The 19,096-nt window shown below is 61.2% G+C and overlaps 2 protein-coding genes across 14 annotated transcripts in view; both read right to left on the bottom strand.

The window, feature by feature from the left end:
- Positions 1 to 9,276: 9,276 nt before the first annotated feature.
- On the bottom strand, positions 9,277 to 17,162 carry ARRDC2 (arrestin domain containing 2). Of its 4 annotated transcripts, none has more exons than XM_045496611.1 (8): positions 16,373 to 17,162; positions 13,294 to 13,360; positions 12,907 to 13,054; positions 12,283 to 12,385; positions 11,923 to 12,179; positions 11,647 to 11,809; positions 11,216 to 11,373; positions 9,277 to 10,969 (listed from the first exon to the last, which is right to left on the bottom strand). In XM_045496611.1, exons 1-8 carry the CDS (start codon positions 16,629 to 16,631, stop codon positions 10,919 to 10,921), a joined length of 1,206 nt encoding a protein of 401 aa, XP_045352567.1. In that variant the 5' UTR covers positions 16,632 to 17,162; the 3' UTR covers positions 9,277 to 10,918. The 4 variants fall into 4 exon arrangements, with proteins under 4 accessions (XP_045352567.1, XP_045352566.1, XP_045352563.1 ...); XM_045496610.1 differs by having other exon boundaries at positions 9,277 to 10,972; positions 16,373 to 17,158; XM_045496607.1 differs by lacking the exon at positions 16,373 to 17,162 and adding an exon at positions 13,454 to 16,361 and having other exon boundaries at positions 9,277 to 10,972.
- A 1,248-nt stretch (positions 17,163 to 18,410) lies between these two features.
- The window catches only part of KCNN1 (potassium calcium-activated channel subfamily N member 1), a 32,655-nt gene continuing 31,969 nt past the window's right edge, over positions 18,411 to 19,096 (bottom strand). For 8 of the 10 annotated variants that reach the window (XM_045496606.1, XM_045496604.1, XM_045496603.1 and 5 more), the window contains one exon: positions 18,411 to 18,996. In XM_045496606.1, the coding sequence (XP_045352562.1) occupies positions 18,742 to 18,996 (255 nt within the window). In that variant the 3' untranslated portion in view covers positions 18,411 to 18,741. The remainder of the gene's footprint in view (positions 18,997 to 19,096) is intronic. The other 2 variants (XR_006716723.1, XR_006716725.1) reach the window with 1 other exon arrangement.

Below are 19,096 nucleotides of genomic sequence, written 5' to 3'. Positions count from 1 at the left end.
CTGAATGAAGATTTGCCACATCCCGGGGTCACCAGGAGCCCTCAACCAGTAGCTTCATCCTTCTGAGTCTCAGTCTTTCTCTCTGTAAAACGGGGATACTTCCGGAACCAGCCTGCTGGGGCTTTTGTGGCTATTAAATCTCCCTGCCAGGACTCAGCTGGGCACTTTTAGGCCTTAGCAGCTATTATCGTGATTGCTACTGTTGCCATCCCGGCTCTGGTTCTCGGTCCTGAGAGTTCCCAGCTGGGCGTCCCAGAACTCTTCTCTCTGCCTCCTGACTCCACCCAGCAGTGGCTTGTGGCCTTGTCTCTATCCTGCTGCTCTGTGCCCTGGGAAGTGGCTATGGCAATGTGGGCGAGGAGGGTGGACTGGGCCGGCAAGTAGCTCAGGAAATTCCAGGGCAGAGGCGGTGCTGGGCGCCGTTCACCTCACCTGCTCCTCCCCACCCCTCTGGCTGAGGATGCGCCCAGACTTTTGTCCTTCCCCCACTGTGGGTGGTTGAGGGCATCACATCCTGCTCCTCTCGCCGGGAGACCCCGACCATCTTACACTTAGCCTTGCCTATCTGCTGGAGCCTGCAACTTGTCAAAGGGAGCTGGGGGTGGCACGAAGCCAGCCCCCGAAATTACGTTCGCTCTCACCCCAGGACCTTTGCACAGGCTGTGCCCACTACCTAAGATGCTCTGTGCCATGTTTGTACCTGCGAATCTCTTCCTCCAGGTCCCCATAAAGTGTCACTCCCCCAGAAAGCCCCTCTGGGCCCTACTCAGGGCCCTCTGGATCCTACTAGCACTGCGTATCTCCCTTTGGCAGGTCTTGTCCAAGTTATAATTTTGCGTTTATGCTGATGACTGTATTTAATTTTTTTAATGTTTATTTATTTTTGAGACAGAGAGAGACAGAGTGCGAGCATGGGAGGGGCAGAGAGAGGGGGAGACACAGAATCCGAAGCAGGCTCCAGGCTCCGAGCTGTCAGCACAGAGCCTGACCTGGGGCTCGAACTCACAAACCCTGAGATCATGACCTGAGCCCAAGTCGGCCACTTGACCGACAGAGCCACCCAGGCGCCCCTGAAATTCCATATTAACTGGGTATCCTGTATTTTATTTGGCAACCTTGATCCATCGCCCTGCCCATTTTCCAGATAGAGAAGTGAAGGCTCAGATAAGCGAAGCGATGCGCGCAAGGTGGCGCGGCCGGGAATGAGCAGAGAGAGTGGCGGCCAGACCGCGGAACCTGATGCCCCGCAGGGCTCAATTCCTGCCCCCAAAGAGCAGGGATGAGCGTGGGGGGCCTCTGCGAGCAAAAGCCTCACCTCGCCTCGGCCACGAGCTCTCTCCTCATCCCCACTCCTGCCGCAGGAGCAGGGCGGTCCCCAGGACCTGGGCCCTCTGCAAACACCTGCAGAGGAGCCCGTCCCACCGGCCATCTGGACTCTGGCATCCGGAAGCAGGTCAGCTGGTCCCCTGTAAACAGCCAGTCTCATGTCACTGCAAACAGCTGGTGTCTGGAGATGTTGTCACAGCGCCCAAGCCTCAGTGTGACTGCCCTGTGACTCGATACCCGGCCGCCGGCCTCTGTCACTTGATACTTGGTAAACAGTGTTCTGAGAATGGGCAGGCGGCGCCCCGTTTGGTCCGCGTGGTGCTGGAGCCGGGGGGGCTGGGTCCAACTTAAACTGGGTCCTGACACCCAGGGAGCCACCCTCACTTGCTCCGATCTAATGCTTCGTAAACATCAAGCGTGATACCTGTCGCCTGTCAGGGGTCAGACGCTGTTAAGCGTCTACCCTGCTCTAAAATTTCGTCGCTGGCGACCTGCAATCCTTTAAGCAGAGCTCCAGTGTTTGTAAGACGACCACTCCCGATACTTTGTTGCCCACTGAAGGTCTCATCCAGGGGCTGGCAAATGATGTAGCTTTGGCCACGCGCTAGACGTGCCTTTTACGCTTTTGCAATGATTACAAACGTACCGAAGGAAGGTTTCCGGACACACGACAACTATATGAAATTCAAAACTATGTAAATAAAGTTTTATTGGGACACTGCCCACGCCCCCCCTCATGTGTGTATTGTTTATGGCTGCTTTCAAGGGAACGGCTGGCCAGGCTCCGAGCGGTCAGCGCAGAGCCCGACGCGGGGCTCGAACTCACGACCCGCGAGATCGTGACCTGAGCCCAAGTCGGTCGCCCAGCCGACGGAGCCACCCGGGCGCCCCTATGTTATTTTATTTTTTTTAAGTAGGTTTCAGGCCCAACATGGAGCCCAACGTGGGGCTTGAAGTCATGACCCTGAGGGGCGCCTGGGTGGCTCAGCGGGTTAAGCGGCGGACTCTTGATTTTGGCTTGGGCCACCGGCTCTCGGGGTTCATGAGGTCTGGCCCCGCGTCGGGCTCAGCGTGGAACAGGGAGCCTGCTGGGGATTCCCAATCTCTCTCCCCCTCTCTGCCCCTCCTCCAATGCGAACGCCCTCTCTCAAAATAAATAAACACACTTTAAAGACAAAGCAAAACAAACTGACCCTGAGATCAAGACCGGAGCTGAGATCGAGAGTCGGACGCTCCAACGACTGAGCCACCCGGGTGCCCCATACTATGTGACTTTTTATAGCAAAAGTTTGTCAACCCCTGATCTAAGCGCTTGGGCAGCCTCTGTTCTCTACGCGGCTGTCAGTAGCCAACAAGCAACGGCGTTTACGTACTGGGCAGACTATGGATTCATCGGTCCGCAATGTTCATATACCGCGCAAACGAGTCCCCTTCCTTTGTACTCAGCCCGATGTGCTGACATGCTCAGTGCAGCAAATAGTTGGTCTCTGACAGCAGCTGAGAATTAAGGAAAGGAAGAGGAAGGGTTTTGCCATAAGCGGGCTGGACCTTGAACTCCGAGCCTAAGAGCCGGACGTTCTCCCGCAGGTGAGGTGGAGCTCTGGCCACGTGGGGGGAGGAGTATGCTCTGCCTGGACATGGGGACGCCGCCTCTCCTTCCCTGGGATTTCCCATCTATGCTGTTGGCTGATACAGCCAGAATGAGGAAACTTCTAGGCCCAGTCTGGAAGGAAAGGGTGAGACATGATGCTGGGAAACTCTCCCATTTCGGGGAGGGGCGTTATGCCCCGCCCCCTCCTTTTGGAGGTCCCATTACAGAGGAGAGGTGGAGGATGGCCATGAAGCCACAGATATGTGGTAATTATGAATTTCCAGAGGCGGAAGGGAGGGGTTGAGAGAGCGGCAGCTTTGGTCAGGGAGGCTGAGGGGCCTCTGAGGAGGGGACACTTGAACTTAGATCAAGGAGGAGAAGGTAGGGAGCAGGGGAAGGGCTCTCTGAGCAGAAGGAACAGTGCAAAGGCCCTGAGGTAGGCCTAAGTCTGTTGTGATAGAGGCTGCGGGGCGAGGCCACAGAGGGCCTGGTGGGCTTTGGGGGAGGGGGCGTGAGGGATGGGATCTGAGCCTTGTTTCAAAGCCCCCATGGCGGCCCTGGGGCTGGCACACTGAGATACCAGCGAGAAACCCCCATCACACGGCCTGGGCCTTGGAAAATCTCTGGTCCATCCCACAGACAAAGCAGACTGGCATTGAACTGCTGCGGGCCAAGGCCAGAAAGCCCACAGGCCTGGGCGGGGGACTTTCCAGAACACATGGGCCTGTGGATCAAGTGGAAATGTCTTGCCCGAACTTCTAAACCACCGGGTTTGGCAGGTCCTGAGGATGATATGGCGGCAGGAGTCCCCCTCCTGGGGATCAGGTATGGCAAAGGAATCTGGGCCAACTCCAGAAAGTCAGCATGTGGGGAACATGGCCCTGTGTTCCTGGCGATGCCCCTCAGCATCCAGAGGGGATAGACATGGCCAGACACGAAATGCCCTCAGCCCATGGCGTCAGGACTGGCTTAGAAAAAAAGGGGTATTTGAGATGGGGTTTTCTTATTATAATTTTTTTAACGTTTATTTATTTTTGAGAGGAGGGGGTGCAGAGAGGGAGAGAGGCAGACACAGAATCCGAAGCAGGCTCCGGGCTCCGAGCTGTCAGCGCAGAGCCCGACGCGGGGCTCGGACTCACGAACCGTGAGATCGTGACCTGAGCCGAAGTCAGATGCCCAACCCGCTGAGCCACCCAGGCGAGATGGGGTTTTGAAGGATGAGTAGAAGTTTGCCGGCAAGTGAAAAGCCTCTCAGGAACATGGCGTGAGGAGGCCCCAGTTTGGCTCCCTCTGGCCCCCGTGGCTGAGTGACTCCAGACCGTCACTGACCCTTAGGTGTTTCCCCCACTGGCTAGCTCCCGCCAGCACTCCCCGGTCCCCACTGCGGATAGACACCGATGCCTGCCACCTAGACCCAGACTCACAAATGCACCCACCAGCCCGCGTTTGCTTCCCCGACGTGTGCAAACCCACATTCAAGCACGCGCACCATGGGCACGTGCTTCCGGATAACTCCACGGACAAAGCTGACACGCAGACACGTGTGCACGCGTTGGTGGACTTCACTCATCTCCAGGCCGCCTGCAAACACGCATGTGCGTGCACGGCCCCCCCCCCCCCGCCTCCCCCCTCCTTCCCTCCCAGCACGCGTCATGAGGAGGCTCAGGAAGCGCTGCTGGGGGGCTCCCTTGAGAGCCAGCTTCCTGTTTTCAAAGAGGCCAGGAACTGCTGAGGGAATGTGTTGGACGGCCCAGCCCCTCCTCCACTGGCTCAGCACACCCCATCCGGTCCCGCAGACCTGGTGTTGCTTCTGTGCCCGGTACCGACCCTGTCCTACCGCGAAGTCAGGTTCCAGATGACGAAACTGAGGCCCGGAGACGTGCCGTCACCATCCCAGGGTCGCACAGGAAGGCAGAGGCCCCCATCTGCCTCCCCTTGGAGGGCCATGCCCAGGACTGGGGGCTCACAGACGGGGAGACGGGAAGTGCCCCCTCCTGCCTGGGACCGCGGTGCTGTTCCCAGGCCCCCCGGGGGCCACCCTGACCCGGCCCTGGGCTCTCTGGCCCCCTGAATCCCATTCTCCCATTCACGGCCCACCCATCTCACTCATCTGCGTCCCCAGACAAGGGCCACCTACGCCACAAACGTTAATGGAACGTCAGCTGCCAACAAGGCTGCCGGCAAAGAGGTGGTCTCACCCTTAGGGGGCTCATGGGGGTGCCTAGGAGCAAATAAACACAGCCGCGGCTGCCCTCTCTTGGAATGCCCTTCTCCACCTCCCTGGTGAACTCCTCTTCACCCATCAAAACCCCAACGCCAGTGGCCTCTCCTCCTGGGAGGAGTGTCTATGGATTCCACCACAATGGCCTTGGAACTCTCTGTTCTGCCCCTCTTTATTATCACCTCCAGGCCTATCAGTAGCTCTGGGAACCCCCCCAAAGTCCCAGCACGATTGGCCCAGTCAGAGTCACATGCCTATTCCTGAACCAATCCCTGAGTCTGTGGTCACAAAAGGCTCTAATTGGCCAGACCTGGTCATATGTCCACATCTGGAGCCATGAAGTGGACCAGGCTCCTTTTGTCCTCCAAAAGGAGAGCAGGAAGAGGGGACGCCCCCCCCAAAACCTTTTACCAAGGACTTCGGGGGCCTCTGCCTGCCCCATCATGGCTGGAGGGGCTTGGGCAAGTCATTTGATCCCTGTGCCTCGGTTTCCCCACCTGGGAATCAGGCTCAGCAGAGTGGGGGTATTGGAGCCCCGGGAACCCCTTGAGGCACGCCCCCTCCCCTCCCCCACCCCGCTCAGCAGGCCCCATTGGCCCCGTCCACCCCCCAATCCTTTTTTTTTTTTTTTTTTTTTTTTTAAATTTTTTTTTTTTCAACGTTTATTTATTTTTGGGACAGAGAGAGACAGAGCATGAACGGGGGAGGGGCAGAGAGAGAGGGAGACACAGAATCGGAAACAGGCTCCAGGCTCCGAGCCATCAGCCCAGAGCCCGACGCGGGGCTCGAACTCACGGACCGCGAGATCGTGACCTGGCTGAAGTCGGACGCTTAACCGACTGCGCCACCCAGGCGCCCCCACCCCCCAATCCTTTATTGTTGTTTTCTGTAAGTCCCCCCAACCCTCCGGAGGGGGTCCCTTTGGGCACTGATGGCTGCCAGCTGATTCACTGCTTCCTCCTGGGCCTCTCGCCCAGCCTGATGCTTTCTGGGGACTTTCCTGGCCTTCCTCGAACACCCGAAATAAGGTGGGGGAAGCGAGGGCAGAGGGAACACCCTGCAAGCCCTCAACCAGAGCCGGGGGCGCCCGGCGTGGTCAATACCGTTGGACCTTACGTGTGTGTGCACGCAGGCGCACGCGGGTCTGTGTCCGTGGAGGTCTAGGCTGTGTGTGCCTGAGTTCACCGGCCCATTTCTGGGTCCCTGTATGTGTGTGTGCATGCGTTTCTGCGTGTGTGTGTGTGTGTGTGTGTGAGATAGCTGCCCCCGCATGGAGCCCAGTGGGTCTAAAAAACAGACAGACTCAGCCCCTCACTGGAAAAGGTGCATCTGGGGGAGGGAAGTCGCCAGAAGCAGCTGGGAGGGCAGAGATATTGCGGGTGTGCGGGGGGCGCAGGGGGCGCCAAGGTCAGGAGGAGGCAGGGTCTGGGGTAGGTCAGCCAGGTTGAAGGGACGGGAGCTGTGTGTGGGCGCCTGGGTGGCTAAGCTAGAGCTGAACTTTGGGATGAAATGGCAACAATTCTAAAGCATTCATTGAGCACCCAGTGTATGCCCGGGAGGGCTCTGGGGTAACAGACACCACACCAACGAACAAGTAAATATATAACTTTGAGGAAGGGGGAAGATCAGGAAGCGAAAGGCATCAGGACAGGAGTCAGGGAATTGAGGGGTGTTCTGACCCAGAGACAGGGAGGGCATTCTGAGGCAGTGACTTGTGAGCTGAAGCCTGCTGGGGAGAAGGTCCTGGGCCTATCTGGGGAGAGGGAACTCCAGGGGGAAGGCACAGCAGGTGCAAAGCCCCTGAGGTAGGGATGAGCTGGCAGAGGGGCCCCATTCACGAAGATCTAAGTCCCAAGCAAGGAGGGGAGGCATCAGGGGGCAGCACTGGTGGGGAGCAAGGCCACCAGGACGGGCTGTCCTGTAACTGGAGCCCGACAGGAACCCTCCACCCCCACCCCTCCCACCCCCAGTGCTCCCTGCTCGGGACAGAATGTGCTGGGAGGAGAGGCCAGAGGCGGCTGTGCCTGGTGGCTGCAGCTAGGCAGCTGGAGGGTTCCTGAACAGCGGCCCAGCTGGGCCCCCTGCCAGCGAGGGTGGAAAACAAGCAGAGGGTGCCCTGCCTGTCACCCCCAGGGCCCCGGGGGCCTGGCCAAGCCAGGAAAGGAGACGGAGATGGTGAAAGAATCAGAGACTGAGACAGAGAGATGGTAAACAAGAGAGACGGTGAGTGAAAGACAGAGACAAAGACAGAGAGAGAGAGAGAGAGAGAGAGAAAGGGAGAGAGAGAGATGCAGAGACGGTGAACCAGAGACAGAGAGGGGGTGGGGGTGGGGGACAAAGACGAGAGACTTACAGAAAGTGAGCCAAAGAGACAGTGAAAAAACATGGGAGAGGCAGAGGCCCTCAAAGCTTCAAATAAATGAGTATCTAAATCAAAATTTCAGAGAGGGATGAGGGCTAGGAAGGCAATAGGACAGGGAGATGGGAGAGGGAGTAACAGGGAGTGTCACCTTTAACCAACAGGTTGGGGCGTTCTTGGAAAAATGAGGTTAGGAGGTGAAGAAGAGCCAGTCACAGAGAAGAAGAGCCTTTCGGCAGCGGGAACCACATGTGCAAAGGTCCTGAGGTGGAAACCAGCTTGGATTACGTGAAGAGCAGTCAGGGATCCGGGGTGGGGGGGGGGGGCTGGAAGGAGGGGTGGGTGAGAGGGGCCTAGGGAAGGGTGGGATTTTATCTCGGCCACCCCCCTCTATGCCCTATGGGCCTCACTCTGTGTTCAGGGGGTTCCCTGAATTCTGGACAACCCAAGCCGGCTCCATTCTGATTCCCATTTATCTGAACCGGATAATCCACCTCTTAAGGGATCAGGTTCCAGCCAGTTGCAGACGCAGAAGTCCCGGGGACACGCGATGGCTTGTCCTCCCAAGCCTGCCAGGGGAAACTTTTGTAAAACTGTACCAGTGTCTCCTTTTGTAACAAACACCTTACTCTTCTGTTTGGGGACAGAGTTCTGGAGACTGGGATCTTGTGTCTTGCACACCAGGGCGACAGGGGAGCTCACCCCCTCCTGAGGCTATTTGCGAGGTCTGGGTGACCTGGTCTGTGCTGTGGGTACATCTCCCCTCTGCTGGGCCCAAAGGAACCCCAAATCTGACGGGTTCGAAGCTGGATGCCAGGTCAGCTGCCGAGGGCAGACGCCGCTGGACAGGGAGGGCTGGGCAAAACCCGGGGCCGGAAGTCGGTGGGGATCAGGACCCAAATTCACACCACGGGTGGGAGACAACTGAGGCTGTGGCAGGGAGGTGTCCCAAGAGTCTCGGGTGAGGAAACTGGCTCAGAGCCACGTGACTTGCCCTTGCCCGTAGGTCACTCAGAAAGCTAAGCCTGAACCCATACCTGCCAGGGTCCGGGCCCTGGGTGCCCTCGTCCTCCTCCCTGTTCCTCAGCCCTGCCAATGGTCACCCCAGACTGCCAGTTAATTCTCACTGCCTGGGGCAAATGGGTGAACACAGCCGGGACAATTAAAACGGGGTTCTAATTGGGCCCAGCCCTGTGGGGGCGGGGCCTCGGGTCGGGGGCGGGGCCTGAGCGCTGGGAGCCCCTCCAGGAGCCGACCTGTGAGCCTGGCGGTTCCGAGTGGGGTCTCTGGACCCTGCACGAGTCACCTCACTCCGTGGGACTCCCTTTCCCTACCCGCAGCTCCAGAAGAATGACGACCTCCATGCCAACAAATCCTTGCACACGCATGCCCATAGCAGCCCTGTTCGCCGTTGCTGAGAGGTGGAAACGGCCCAAACGTCTATCGAGGGGTGAAGGGAGAATCCAAACGTAGTCCATCCCCGCTACAGAGTATTATTTGGCCACAAAAAGTTATGAAACGTTGACGAAATGCTGCCACGTGGGTGAAAACGTGGACGTTTATGCTGAGTGCAAGCCAGGCCGGAGAGGCCACACGCAGCATGATCCCATCTACTGAAATGCCCAGAACAGGAAAATCCACAGAGGCAGGAAACAGATGAGTGGGTGCCAGGAGTGAGGGAGGGGGTGGGTGGGGGTGACTGCTAACAGGGGCGGGGTCTCCTTTGGGGAGGTGATGGGTGCACACTGCACGTGTGAATGCACAAAACGCTACCAAACCTTATGCTTTAAAGGGGTTCGTTTCATGGCATAGAAGTTTCATCTGAATAAAAACAAAAGCGGTTCAAACTCAAGAGAAGCCAAGATCCACCTGTCCCGGGGCGCCCCTGCCCGGCCAGCTTTTTTTCCTCTCTGAGGCCTCTGTCTGCCTTCCCCCATTCAAGTTCCTAGCCTCTGTGACTGTGCTAGGGAAGGGGCATGGGGTCCAGCTGCAACCTGAGCTCAGCCTCCCTTTGTGTCCCTGGGCCTCAGTTTCTCCTTCTGGACAAGGGGCCCCTCCGCCCTCCTCGGCCTGGAGTTCGACCCTTGAGATCCTGACGCAAGATGGAGGTCATGGCCACTCAGCTCCCTTGGCAGCTGGGGGAAATAAACCAGTAAGCCCAGTCTCGTTCCCCACGCTTTTATTAAAAAAAAAAAAAAAAAAAAAATCTGTAAAAAAGAGAACAATTTAAGGCTTATCAAAAATGATGAGTCCCAGGCAGGGGTCCCGCCCCCAGCTATGGCTGAGACTCTCCAACTGGGGGCTTGTCCAGCTGCCCCCTCACACTTTGTCCCTCCAGGATACAGGAAGGCTCCAGAGGCTCACTGGTCCTCCTGTGTTACCCCAGGCTGACCTCTGACCCCAAGGTCTGGCTTAATATTCTGAACCAGGTTTCCCTGGTCATATGATACCCAGGCAAGTCGCATGTCCTGGAGTACTTGGAGGAGCCCCCAGGCAGGCCCAGCCTAGGCCAGGAATCTCTCTCTGGCTTTCAAAGGCTGGAGGGGGGCCGGGATGGCTCAGTCGGTTGAGCGTTCGTTCAGCCCTTGATCTCTGCTCAGGTCATGACCTCACCATCCGTGGGTTCAAGCCCCGAGCTGGGCTCGGCGCTGTCGGCATGGAGCCCGCTAGGGATTCTCTCTCCTCTCCCTCTCTCTCTGCCCCTCCCCTGCTCGTGCGCTCTCTCAAAATAAATAAATACTTTTAAAAAACAAACAAAACAAAGGCTGGAGCAGTGGTCTCCTGCCACCCATAAGCCCCACGGAGCTCCAATGACCCGCTTCCCTGAATGCCTCACTCCTGGGCCCTCTCGCCTGCCGGCCCTTGCCGTGTGGCCTCAACGGAGGCACTCGCTTTCTGAGCCCCAGTTCTGAGATGAAGGGGGTGATCTCCAAACATCGCTCAGCTCTGACCTTCTCCGACTTCTTCCTCCTCTTGCTTGTCTGCCTGCTGGGCCGCTATTCACACGCCACCGCCTCAGCCAGAACGCCCTCTGCTCCGGGAAGCCCTCTCTGCTCCCGTCTGGACTCTCCCGGTCCTGGGTCTCTTCCTCTGGTCCCACGGGACCGGAAGCGTTTACGTCTGGCGACGTCTCTCCCAGACCAGAGGCTCCCGGGGGACCCGAGCCCTGTCCACAGGCCGGCGTAGACAAGACGGGATCCGACAAGGGGCATCTGATGCCTCGCGAGGGCCAGTCCACGTCAGTCAGGTTCCAGACTCTTCCCCCGTCCTGGGTTATGCCGGAAAGCCCTGCCCTGTTCCGAGCCGCGGATTCCCCAACTTCAGCGCAGTCCGGTCGGGCCGCTCTCGATGCAGCCATTCCCCGTGTCCACGGAGGCCGGAAGCCTGCGTGTACCCGCATCCCTCGAGGTATTCACTTGCCTCAGCAGGTCATGGAGCGTGGCCTCATGGCCTCTGAGGGTGGGTTTGGATCCTCCTGACAGAAAGAACCCGGTCAACTACCACGGCGGGGCTCCAGAGGCTCAGAAACACCCCTCTCCCGCCCTGCTCGTCTCCGACTCCTGCATTCAGTCGGGAAGCAACACGCGGTGCGGGTTGGGGCGCAAGGGGGGCTCGGGCCCTGAACGAAGGCATGCCATTCACATTTAAAACTCATCCGAGTCCCACCCCCACCCGGGCTCCCAGGGCCTGGAGAGGCTTCTCGGACCCCCAAGCTCACCTCGGAGTACAGGGGTGGGGGGCGGTAGCGGAACTCCCGGATATAGGCGAAGAAGGGGCCTTCAAGGTTCACGTCAGCGTCCTGCAGCGGTGGAAAGGGACTCTGCCCCGCGGCCGCCACCTCCCCACCTGCCACCACCTCTGAGTACTCGGGAGGAGCTGCAAGTGAGAGACAGGGTGGGTGAGGCCGGTGGGAAAGGGGAGCCCCAGAATCGGGGACAACGGCCAGGAGCCGGCGTGCGCCAATCCTGGGGCTGCCGGGCGGTGTGCCCTCGGCATGAGATTCTGCGGGGGGATCTGGGGCCACCGACGCGATCGTTACTGTGTACTTTCACAGACGTGGCCACTGAGGTCGGGGGAGGCGGGGAGGGTCAGCCCGGCGCCCCGCCTCTCCGCCCCCCCAGCCCCCGGACAGCGGGACGGGGAGCTTACCCTCAGGTCGCTCTGGCAGGGCCCCCAGCCCCCAGTCCAGCAGGAAGCTGGCACGGCTGCCCACGCTGGACGAGCGGCTGCCGAAAGGGTGCAGGGGGATGGTGCCGATGACCAGCGGCAGCTCCAGGAGCAACTTGGAGGTGCCAGGGATGTCCACGCAGACCTGGAGGGACAGACCGTGAGGGAGGGCCCCCAGGCAGCCTCGGGGGAACCCCAGTCTGGAGAACAGAGCAGACATAGCCGCCTCTGCTTCCTAGGACCGACGGGGCACTCTACCTTGAGGGAATAGTCCACGTGTAGCACCCGGCAGTGCAGGATGGAAGGACCCACGGGGGGGATCCGCAGCGCCCGGCCCTGCCACAGCGCCCGCCGCCCGGGGCCCACGGGCTCGCCCGAGAGACTGGCCACCACTGCTCGCTTCTGCTTGCGGGCACCTCGGGCCATGAAGGTCTGCGTCTGGACCACTGCTGCCCGAGGCAGCACTGGGCGCGTGGAGCCGTTGTCGATCTCGGCGAAGACGGGGATAACCTCACCTGCAGTGGGGAGCGGGGGGGGGGGGGGGGGGGCGGCCTCAGTTTCCCCGTCTGCAGCTCTGACGTCGGCCCTCTTCCCCAACCAGCTCCGCTCGCCTGGTACCTGGCGTATAGCCCTTTCGGTCAATCTTGGCCGAGAGGGAGACAAGGCCACGACTGCTGTACCACGATCGGGCGACTTTCTCCAGAGCTCCCGCCTGAGGGGCCTGGTGGGGCAGAGGAGAGGGACAGGAACAGGTCACTTTGTGCAAACCACAGACCCTGCCCCAAGAGCTTCCCGACCACCCCCAGCAGAGGGGGGGATTTGGGGCAGCGTTCCTGGGTTCTTCATAACTACCTGTAACAGACAGCCGCAGAAAAAACCCATCTCAGAAGGCTGAAAATGTGATGAACGAGCTAATCGCTTAGTATACAATCAGTGCTCAGAAAACCATTATCATCGCAAGTCCTGGCGGTCCCCTATTTCACAGATGGAGCCCTTTGAGGCTCAGACACGGTGAGATACTTGTCTAGAGCCACACAGATTATTGGTGCAGGTGGGATCTGCACCCAGCTCCACTGGACTCCAAAGGCATTCCCACGCCTGCCTCCCTTCCTGCCAGGGCCCAGCAGTGATTTCCCACTTTGGGAAGGAAGTGAAGGGGGTGAGGAGCCCGTCGGGGTCACCCAGCAGCCAGGCCCCCACCTGCAACGCTCCCATCCCACCTCCCCTGGAACGGCCGCTCACCAGCAGGGCAGGCGTGTTGATGTCCACGGGCTCTATGACAGTAAATACCTTCCTTGCCCGGCGGGCAGGGACCCAGGGCCGGTGCAGGGTGGCCTTGATGCAGTATCGGACACTGCCATGTTTACCCTCGAATGACGTCACCAGGGTCCTGGGGGGGCGGGGGGAGATGGAGGGAAGGGACTTCAGGGGGCGAGATACAAGTGGGGGGTGGCCCCAGAGACTTAGGATGAGAGGCAGAGACCCGGAGGATCCTCCCCCAGGGGGGCAGTGCTGGGGTGCTGGGGTTTCGAGGGTCCCCAGATACAGAGCAATGGAGCCCTAAACCTGAAAGCAGCAGCAGGCTTAGCGATTCCCCTGCAATCCTGCGCCCGACACCGTAAGACTTACGGAGGCAGCTGGAAGCTGAACGGGAACTCGTGGCGCCCGGGAGGCAGCGTCGTGGTCTCTCCGGTGTCTGCAAGTAGAAGCCAGAAAGGGAGGCTCAGCGGCCGCGCCAGGTTCCAGGAGCGCGCAGCACGTGCGCCGCGTTGGGGTCGCCGGCCGGTACCTGGCGCGAGTAGCGTGGCACGGTGGCTCACGACCTCCACACGCTCGCTGTAGCTCTGCGTGTACGCGGTGCTCGAGCCGGCGCTGCGCGACTCGGTCCAGTGCACGTGGGCGCGGCCCCGCGCGCGCAGCTTCAGGGAGCCCACGCGCGCCGGGCCCGCCAGCTCCAGCAGCACTCGGCCGGCAACGGCCTGGCCGCCGCTGAACACCGGCTCGGCGCCCGCGCTCGCGCCATCCAGCTGCACCACGAACGCCTTCACCTTGTCGAACAGCATCGCGGCCGGGATGCGAACCCGCGACGCACACACCCTGGCCTCGAACCCGCGACGCGGCGGCACGGCGGCGCGAGGCGCCGAGGCTACAGCTTCAGAACTCGAACCGGCCCAACGTGCGCAGGCGCACTTGCGGACCAGGACAGAAATTCCTGTGCGCCCGGCGCCGGCGCTGCCTTTATACGGCGGGCGGGGCGGGGCGGGGCGAGACACAGGCCCCACCCCCACAAAGGACCACACCAATGGCGCGGCGAGGGGCGTGGCTCCTCCCAGGCGTGGAACAAAACCTCAAACGCCCCAGCTGCCTGCCCTCTGCCCTCGGTGAAACTGAAGCATCGGGGGCCAGAGCCGGTCTCTCGAAGACCCCGGGGGTAAAGAGGGGAGACAGGGCCGGAAGCGGGTCCCGGGCTTGAAGTTACCCAGCAAGAGCATTCTGGCACTAGGTTTAATCATCAACTGGCCACCACTTTCAGATATGACTCGAGACACGTCCAGCCCCGAGCTAGAGGGGTGTGGGATGCGCTGGACCCAATCGGGGCCTTGAGTGCCCAGGACTACCCTGGGCCTCAGTTTCCCCTCTAAGTGAGGGCGGAAGGAGGAGGAAGTGCGTGGGGCCCTCCTCTGCTTGGGCGCCCGCCCCCCTCTTCTGATTAGAATCCCGCTTAGCTGGGTGACCCCGGGCTAGTGACAATCTCTTAAAACTTAAGTTTCCTTGTTTGTAGAGCTGGAAGAAAATCAGTCCTGACCTCAGAATGTCGGGCCTTGAATCACTGTGTAGCCCATGCTCGACCTCTCCCAGAGCCTTGCTCCCACGTCATCAACCCACTCCCCACAAGCCGCCACTCTGTCGCACCTCGGCGCTTTTGCCCAGGCTGTTCCCAACTCTCGATGTTCCTGTCCCAATTTGCAGCCCCCAGCAAACTCCTACAAACCCCCTAGGCGTCCTTGTGCCCACTCCTGGCAGCCCGCACCCCCCCCCCCCCGCCCCTCACCCGGCCCCAGTCCCCTCCCAGACAGCCGAATGGAAGGGACGTCCCAGGAACCCCTAGGGTCAGGGCTGCGGTGTGCCCTCGAAACGGTAGGACTCCTCTCTGGGCCTCAGTTTCCTCAGAGAAGCACCTCCAGGAGAGTTTCTAAGGCAGTTTCCTCTTGGCGGTCTGCAGGGCACCGGCGCCCTCTGCTGGCAGCGAGATGAGCAGCTGCTCGAACCTACCCACTACCCTGGCGGCCACCTTTGAGGGGCCCTCAGACGACCCTGGGACCACCCCTGAGGCCTCGGAAGCCCCAGTGGGAGGAAATCATAACCGGACACGGTAACCTGCAGCCAGAGTGGCCACAGGGGCATTGGGGTCAGAACAGTACGTAAGGGAGGGGCAGAGGCGGTAGACGCAGTGATCAGCTTGGGGGGTCTGCACGGAAGAGGGGACTCTGAGACCAAAATGAAGGGCTAGTACCTTCCCCCCGCCCACCAGGGCCAAGTGGAGCCCTGGAGGCTATAAGCCCAGGAGGAGATGGGGGATGAGGTGAGTCCATTTCACAGATCGGTCCCCAGAGGCCCACAGAAGGGCAGGGCCTCACCTGAGGCTACCCAGCAGTTCTGCAAGCTTCACCCCTGCAGTGTCTTAATGAAGCAGCTGGTGAGTGGAACCAGGGGTGAGACCAGCCCCAACTTCCCTTGAACCTCAGGGGAAGGGAAGTGCCTCGGGGGGGGGGGGGCCCTTCCTGTCCCACCCTAGGGCCCTTGAGGTCTGGGTTTCCACAGCTAGTAAGGGGAGAGCCTGCACCTGGGGTGTTGAGACAAGACTGAAAGGCCGTGGGCAAAGCATCTGCTTGGAAAAAAGGGGGCCATAGGTGGGAAACCAGGTCTGAGCTGTCTCTTTCCTCTGCCCATTTTACAGAAGAGTATAGTGAAGTCTGGCTTAGCCGAAGGGGTTTGGCGGACCCAGGAAGCCAACATCCTCCACAGCAAACATAGCTCACTGCCAAGGCTCGCCCCTGGCCTGCTTCTGACTCTCTGTGTTGGCCTAAATGTGGGGGGCTGAGGTTCAGAGCTGGAAGTCTTCGCAGCCCGATCTGTCCCCACCCCAAGTCTCCTCTCTCTTTGGGATGCAAACCTACCTGCAACTATCACCAGAACTCCCAACCCGGGTTAGAACTGGTTCTTGCAAACACCGGGGGTAAACTGAGGGCGCGGGAGATGGGGGTCTTCTTTGGGAAATCAGGGACCCAAATCTGGAGTTAAAAGGAGATCCTGGGGTCCAGAGAGAAGGATGTCCCGACTCCACCCAGGGGTTCTCCAAACTCGGGATGGGAGGGGTGGGGGGGAGGGTCCCGCCGCATAGCCTTTAGGTGGAGGGTTTTCCCAGCTCTGTCAAGGTGGGGAGGGGGGGGGGGTGCCCAGACACCCCCTGTAAAGCGGGGGGTGTCTCTTTCCTGGGAAAGAGGATTTGGGAGGGGGGTAGGTGGGTAGGTGTCCTGTGGGAGGGTCAAGACCCTGGGGAGGAGGTCCCCACTACTTAAGAAAGGTCACTCGACCACACAGCCTCTAAACTGAAACTCTCCCCGCACTGGAGTAGAGCGCCCAGATCTGGGGCGAGGGTCCCAGGGGATCCCAGCTGGGAGTGGGGGCGGGGGGCTGAGAGGCTCACCTCGGAGCAGCAGCTGCCGCCGCCGCAGGTACGTCTCGGCAGCAGCGTAGTCGCTGGAAACCGCGTTGACACCCACGCTTCGGCCCTCGAGCCAGTGCGTCGCCGCCCCGCCGCGTGCCGCCACCTCCAGCGCTCTCACCCGCAGAGGCGCCGCCGCCTCCAGCAGCACCCGGCCGCACAGCCGCTCCCCGCCGCGGTACGCGCCGCCGGGGCCCCGGGCCAGCTCCAGCGCGAAGCTTCGCACGCCCCCAGGGCGCATGGCGCAGGCCCGGGCGCCCGGCGGGGACGCGGCACCCCGCTGGGAGGACGGCCCCCGCGCCCAGCGACCGGGCGCGCGGCCGGGGTGCGCCCGAGGCCCTCCCGCGGCTCAGCGCCCTTCCTCGCGGCGCCGGTCGCCCCCGAGCTTCCCCCGGCTTCCGCGAACTCGTGCGGGCGCCCCGGGTCCCCGGCGGGCGCGTCGGCCGCCGACTTCCTGGTCCTCCGCGGCCGCCCCCGTGACGCGCCCGGGGCCGCCGGGGACGTGCCGCCCGCGTGCCCGCGCTGTTGACTTTGCCACCCCCCGGCGCGGGGCGGGCCCTGTTTTTGCAGGGTCGGCGCCGTTGAGTCAGAGGCGGGCGGGGGCGGATGTGGCTGGCCCGGAGCGGAGGCAGCCACCGGGCTATCTTGCGGTTTCATCTGGCCCCTACCCGGCACCTTTGGCCCCGGGCACCGACCCAGCCTCCCACTCTGGTCTCCGTGCCACCTCCTGACTGTTCTCCAACCCCCCCGAGCTCAGGTCTTGCCTCTTGGCCTTTGCACTGACCAGTCCCCTACTAGGAACGCCCTTCCCCAGATCGGCTCTCCCAACTACCCCCCCCACCCCCCCACCCCCCACCCCCCCGCCACCCCGCCACCTCCGCCCCGCCCATGCCCAAATGTCACTTCCTCAGAGTCCCCTAGTCATACTCTGCCTTGTTGATTTCTTTATGGCTCTGGTCTCTGTCTGAGTGCTGTTTACCGTGCCTCCTCCCTCCGACTAGGTGATCCCCAAAGCTGGGCACTGTGCCCTATTCTCCTCAGCCCATCTTACAGAGAGGGAAACTGAGGCCCCCACAGGGGGGCAGCCTCTGCCCAGTAGCACCCAGCCCTGGTAGTCAGGACTCCCAACTCCGGTCTGGAGCCCATGGGCACGTCCCCACTCTTCTCGATCTTGCACCCACGTTATCTCCTGAGCCAGGTTGCTGAGCTCTTTATCAGAGGCTGCCAGGACCTGAGGCTCTCAGCTGGGCCAGGACTAGCCTCCCAGGGGCCAGGCCACCATCTCCCTGCTATACCCAGAGCCCAGCAGCTGCCAAGTGCCTGCCATCCCTGCCTCACCACAGCACACTGAGCCCAAGGCCTGGAAGGACCTTTCTGATTTTCCTTGTGTCCAGAACCGGGAAGGTTCCGGAGGGGAACTCCAGCCCACCCCAAGCCCACCCGGAGGCCACTCTAACCCGAGGATCATACCACACCCTCCCCCACTTGTACTCCCCCCCCTCCTCCAGCGCCCTCCACCGAGGTTTTTCGCTTTGACCCATGGGCCCCCGAGTTTGAATCCCGACTCAGCCCTCCTCGTTCTGCAGCCCCAGGCAGGTGGCTTCACTTCTCTGGCCCGCAGTTTCCCTACCCCACCCGGGCCAGGTTCTGGTGACGAAGTGTGGTGATTTACGTGATGGTCCCTGTCCACGGCAGGTCCCATGAACATGGTGCTCTTACTCATGTCACCTTCCCCACCGGACCCTGGTCCACTGTGGGTGCTCCAGCAAAGTCGGCTGGTAGAATGGGAAGGATGTCTCGATTATCTGCTGCCTCCTGCAGGCCGGGGTTGGGTCCAGTGGGGACTGCCGCTGCTGTCCTCAGGAGGTGTACCCAGCTGAGCTCCGGCTTGGGGGGCCACCAGGCTAGAACAGTGATGGCAGGGGCTCGCCTAGACCCCCCCATCCGTTCTGGGACCTGGAGTCAGGTGGCCACCTCCCTTGTCATGAGTGTCCCCCAGCCATGCAAAACAGGCAGCAACTGGGTGGGTCCTGCTTTATTCAGAACTGGCAAGGACCCCTCTCCTGGTTGCTCCGTGCCCACCGGGGGCCAGGGGACCAGAGGAAGCTCCTGGCTCCCCCCGGCTCCGTTCAGGGAGGAAACGGGTGGTGGCCCACCCCTGCCCTCGCCTGCGGTCCGGCCCTGCCTTCTGCCCAGACGGTCTGGGTGGGGAGGGCCCTGGTCCACTCAGCCCAACTCAGCTTCGGCTCCTTGAACTCCAAGAGGCACCACTGTACAGGGCTTCCTGGATGGCGTGGACGTGGCGGCCACACGATGGCCAAGATTGAGGGGTCTGGTGGTGGGCAGGGTTGTCACCCGCAGTCTGAAGGGGCCATGGGTGGCCACCGGCACGGGGGGCTCCGGGCTGCCTGGTCCAGGGGTCCGGGGCCAGGCCGGGGAGGCAGGGGTGGGGGTGGCGGGCGTATGGCTTGGGCGATGAGGCCGGGCAGGGCCTGCAGGGAGGCGCCCAGCGCATCCAGGCGGCTTTCGAGGGCAGCCAGGCGGGCCTCAAGCTCCTCGTGCTGGGCGTGCAGCTCGGACATGAGGTCGTACATGACATTCTGAGTCTGCCAGAGACAGAGTGGGAGAGAGAGGAGAGGCCAAGTGAGAGAGAGGGAGGGCCAGGTGCAGAGATGGTTGACCAGCCCCAGTTGGGGGGGGGGGGGG

Source organism: Leopardus geoffroyi, chromosome A2 (assembly GCF_018350155.1).
Source record: "Leopardus geoffroyi isolate Oge1 chromosome A2, O.geoffroyi_Oge1_pat1.0, whole genome shotgun sequence".
NCBI lineage: Eukaryota > Metazoa > Chordata > Mammalia > Carnivora > Felidae > Leopardus > Leopardus geoffroyi.
Note: the sequence above shows the minus strand (reverse complement) of the source record. Positions and strands in the feature narration are given on the sequence as shown.

What these genes read in the sequence shown, in the direction of transcription:
- ARRDC2 (XM_045496607.1), bottom strand. Translation starts at nt 13,727, where the DNA reads ATGCTGTTCGACAAGGTGAAGGCGTTCGTGGTGCAGCTGGATGGCGCG. An exon ending in CCGAAAGGGCTATACGCCAG is followed by an intron (nt 12,180 to 12,282) that starts GTACCAGGCGAG and finishes TCCCCACTGCAG; the next exon opens with GTGAGGTTATCCCCGTCTTC. An exon ending in CCTGCCAGAGCGACCTGAGG is followed by an intron (nt 11,374 to 11,646) that starts GTAAGCTCCCCG and finishes TCTCACTTGCAG; the next exon opens with CTCCTCCCGAGTACTCAGAG.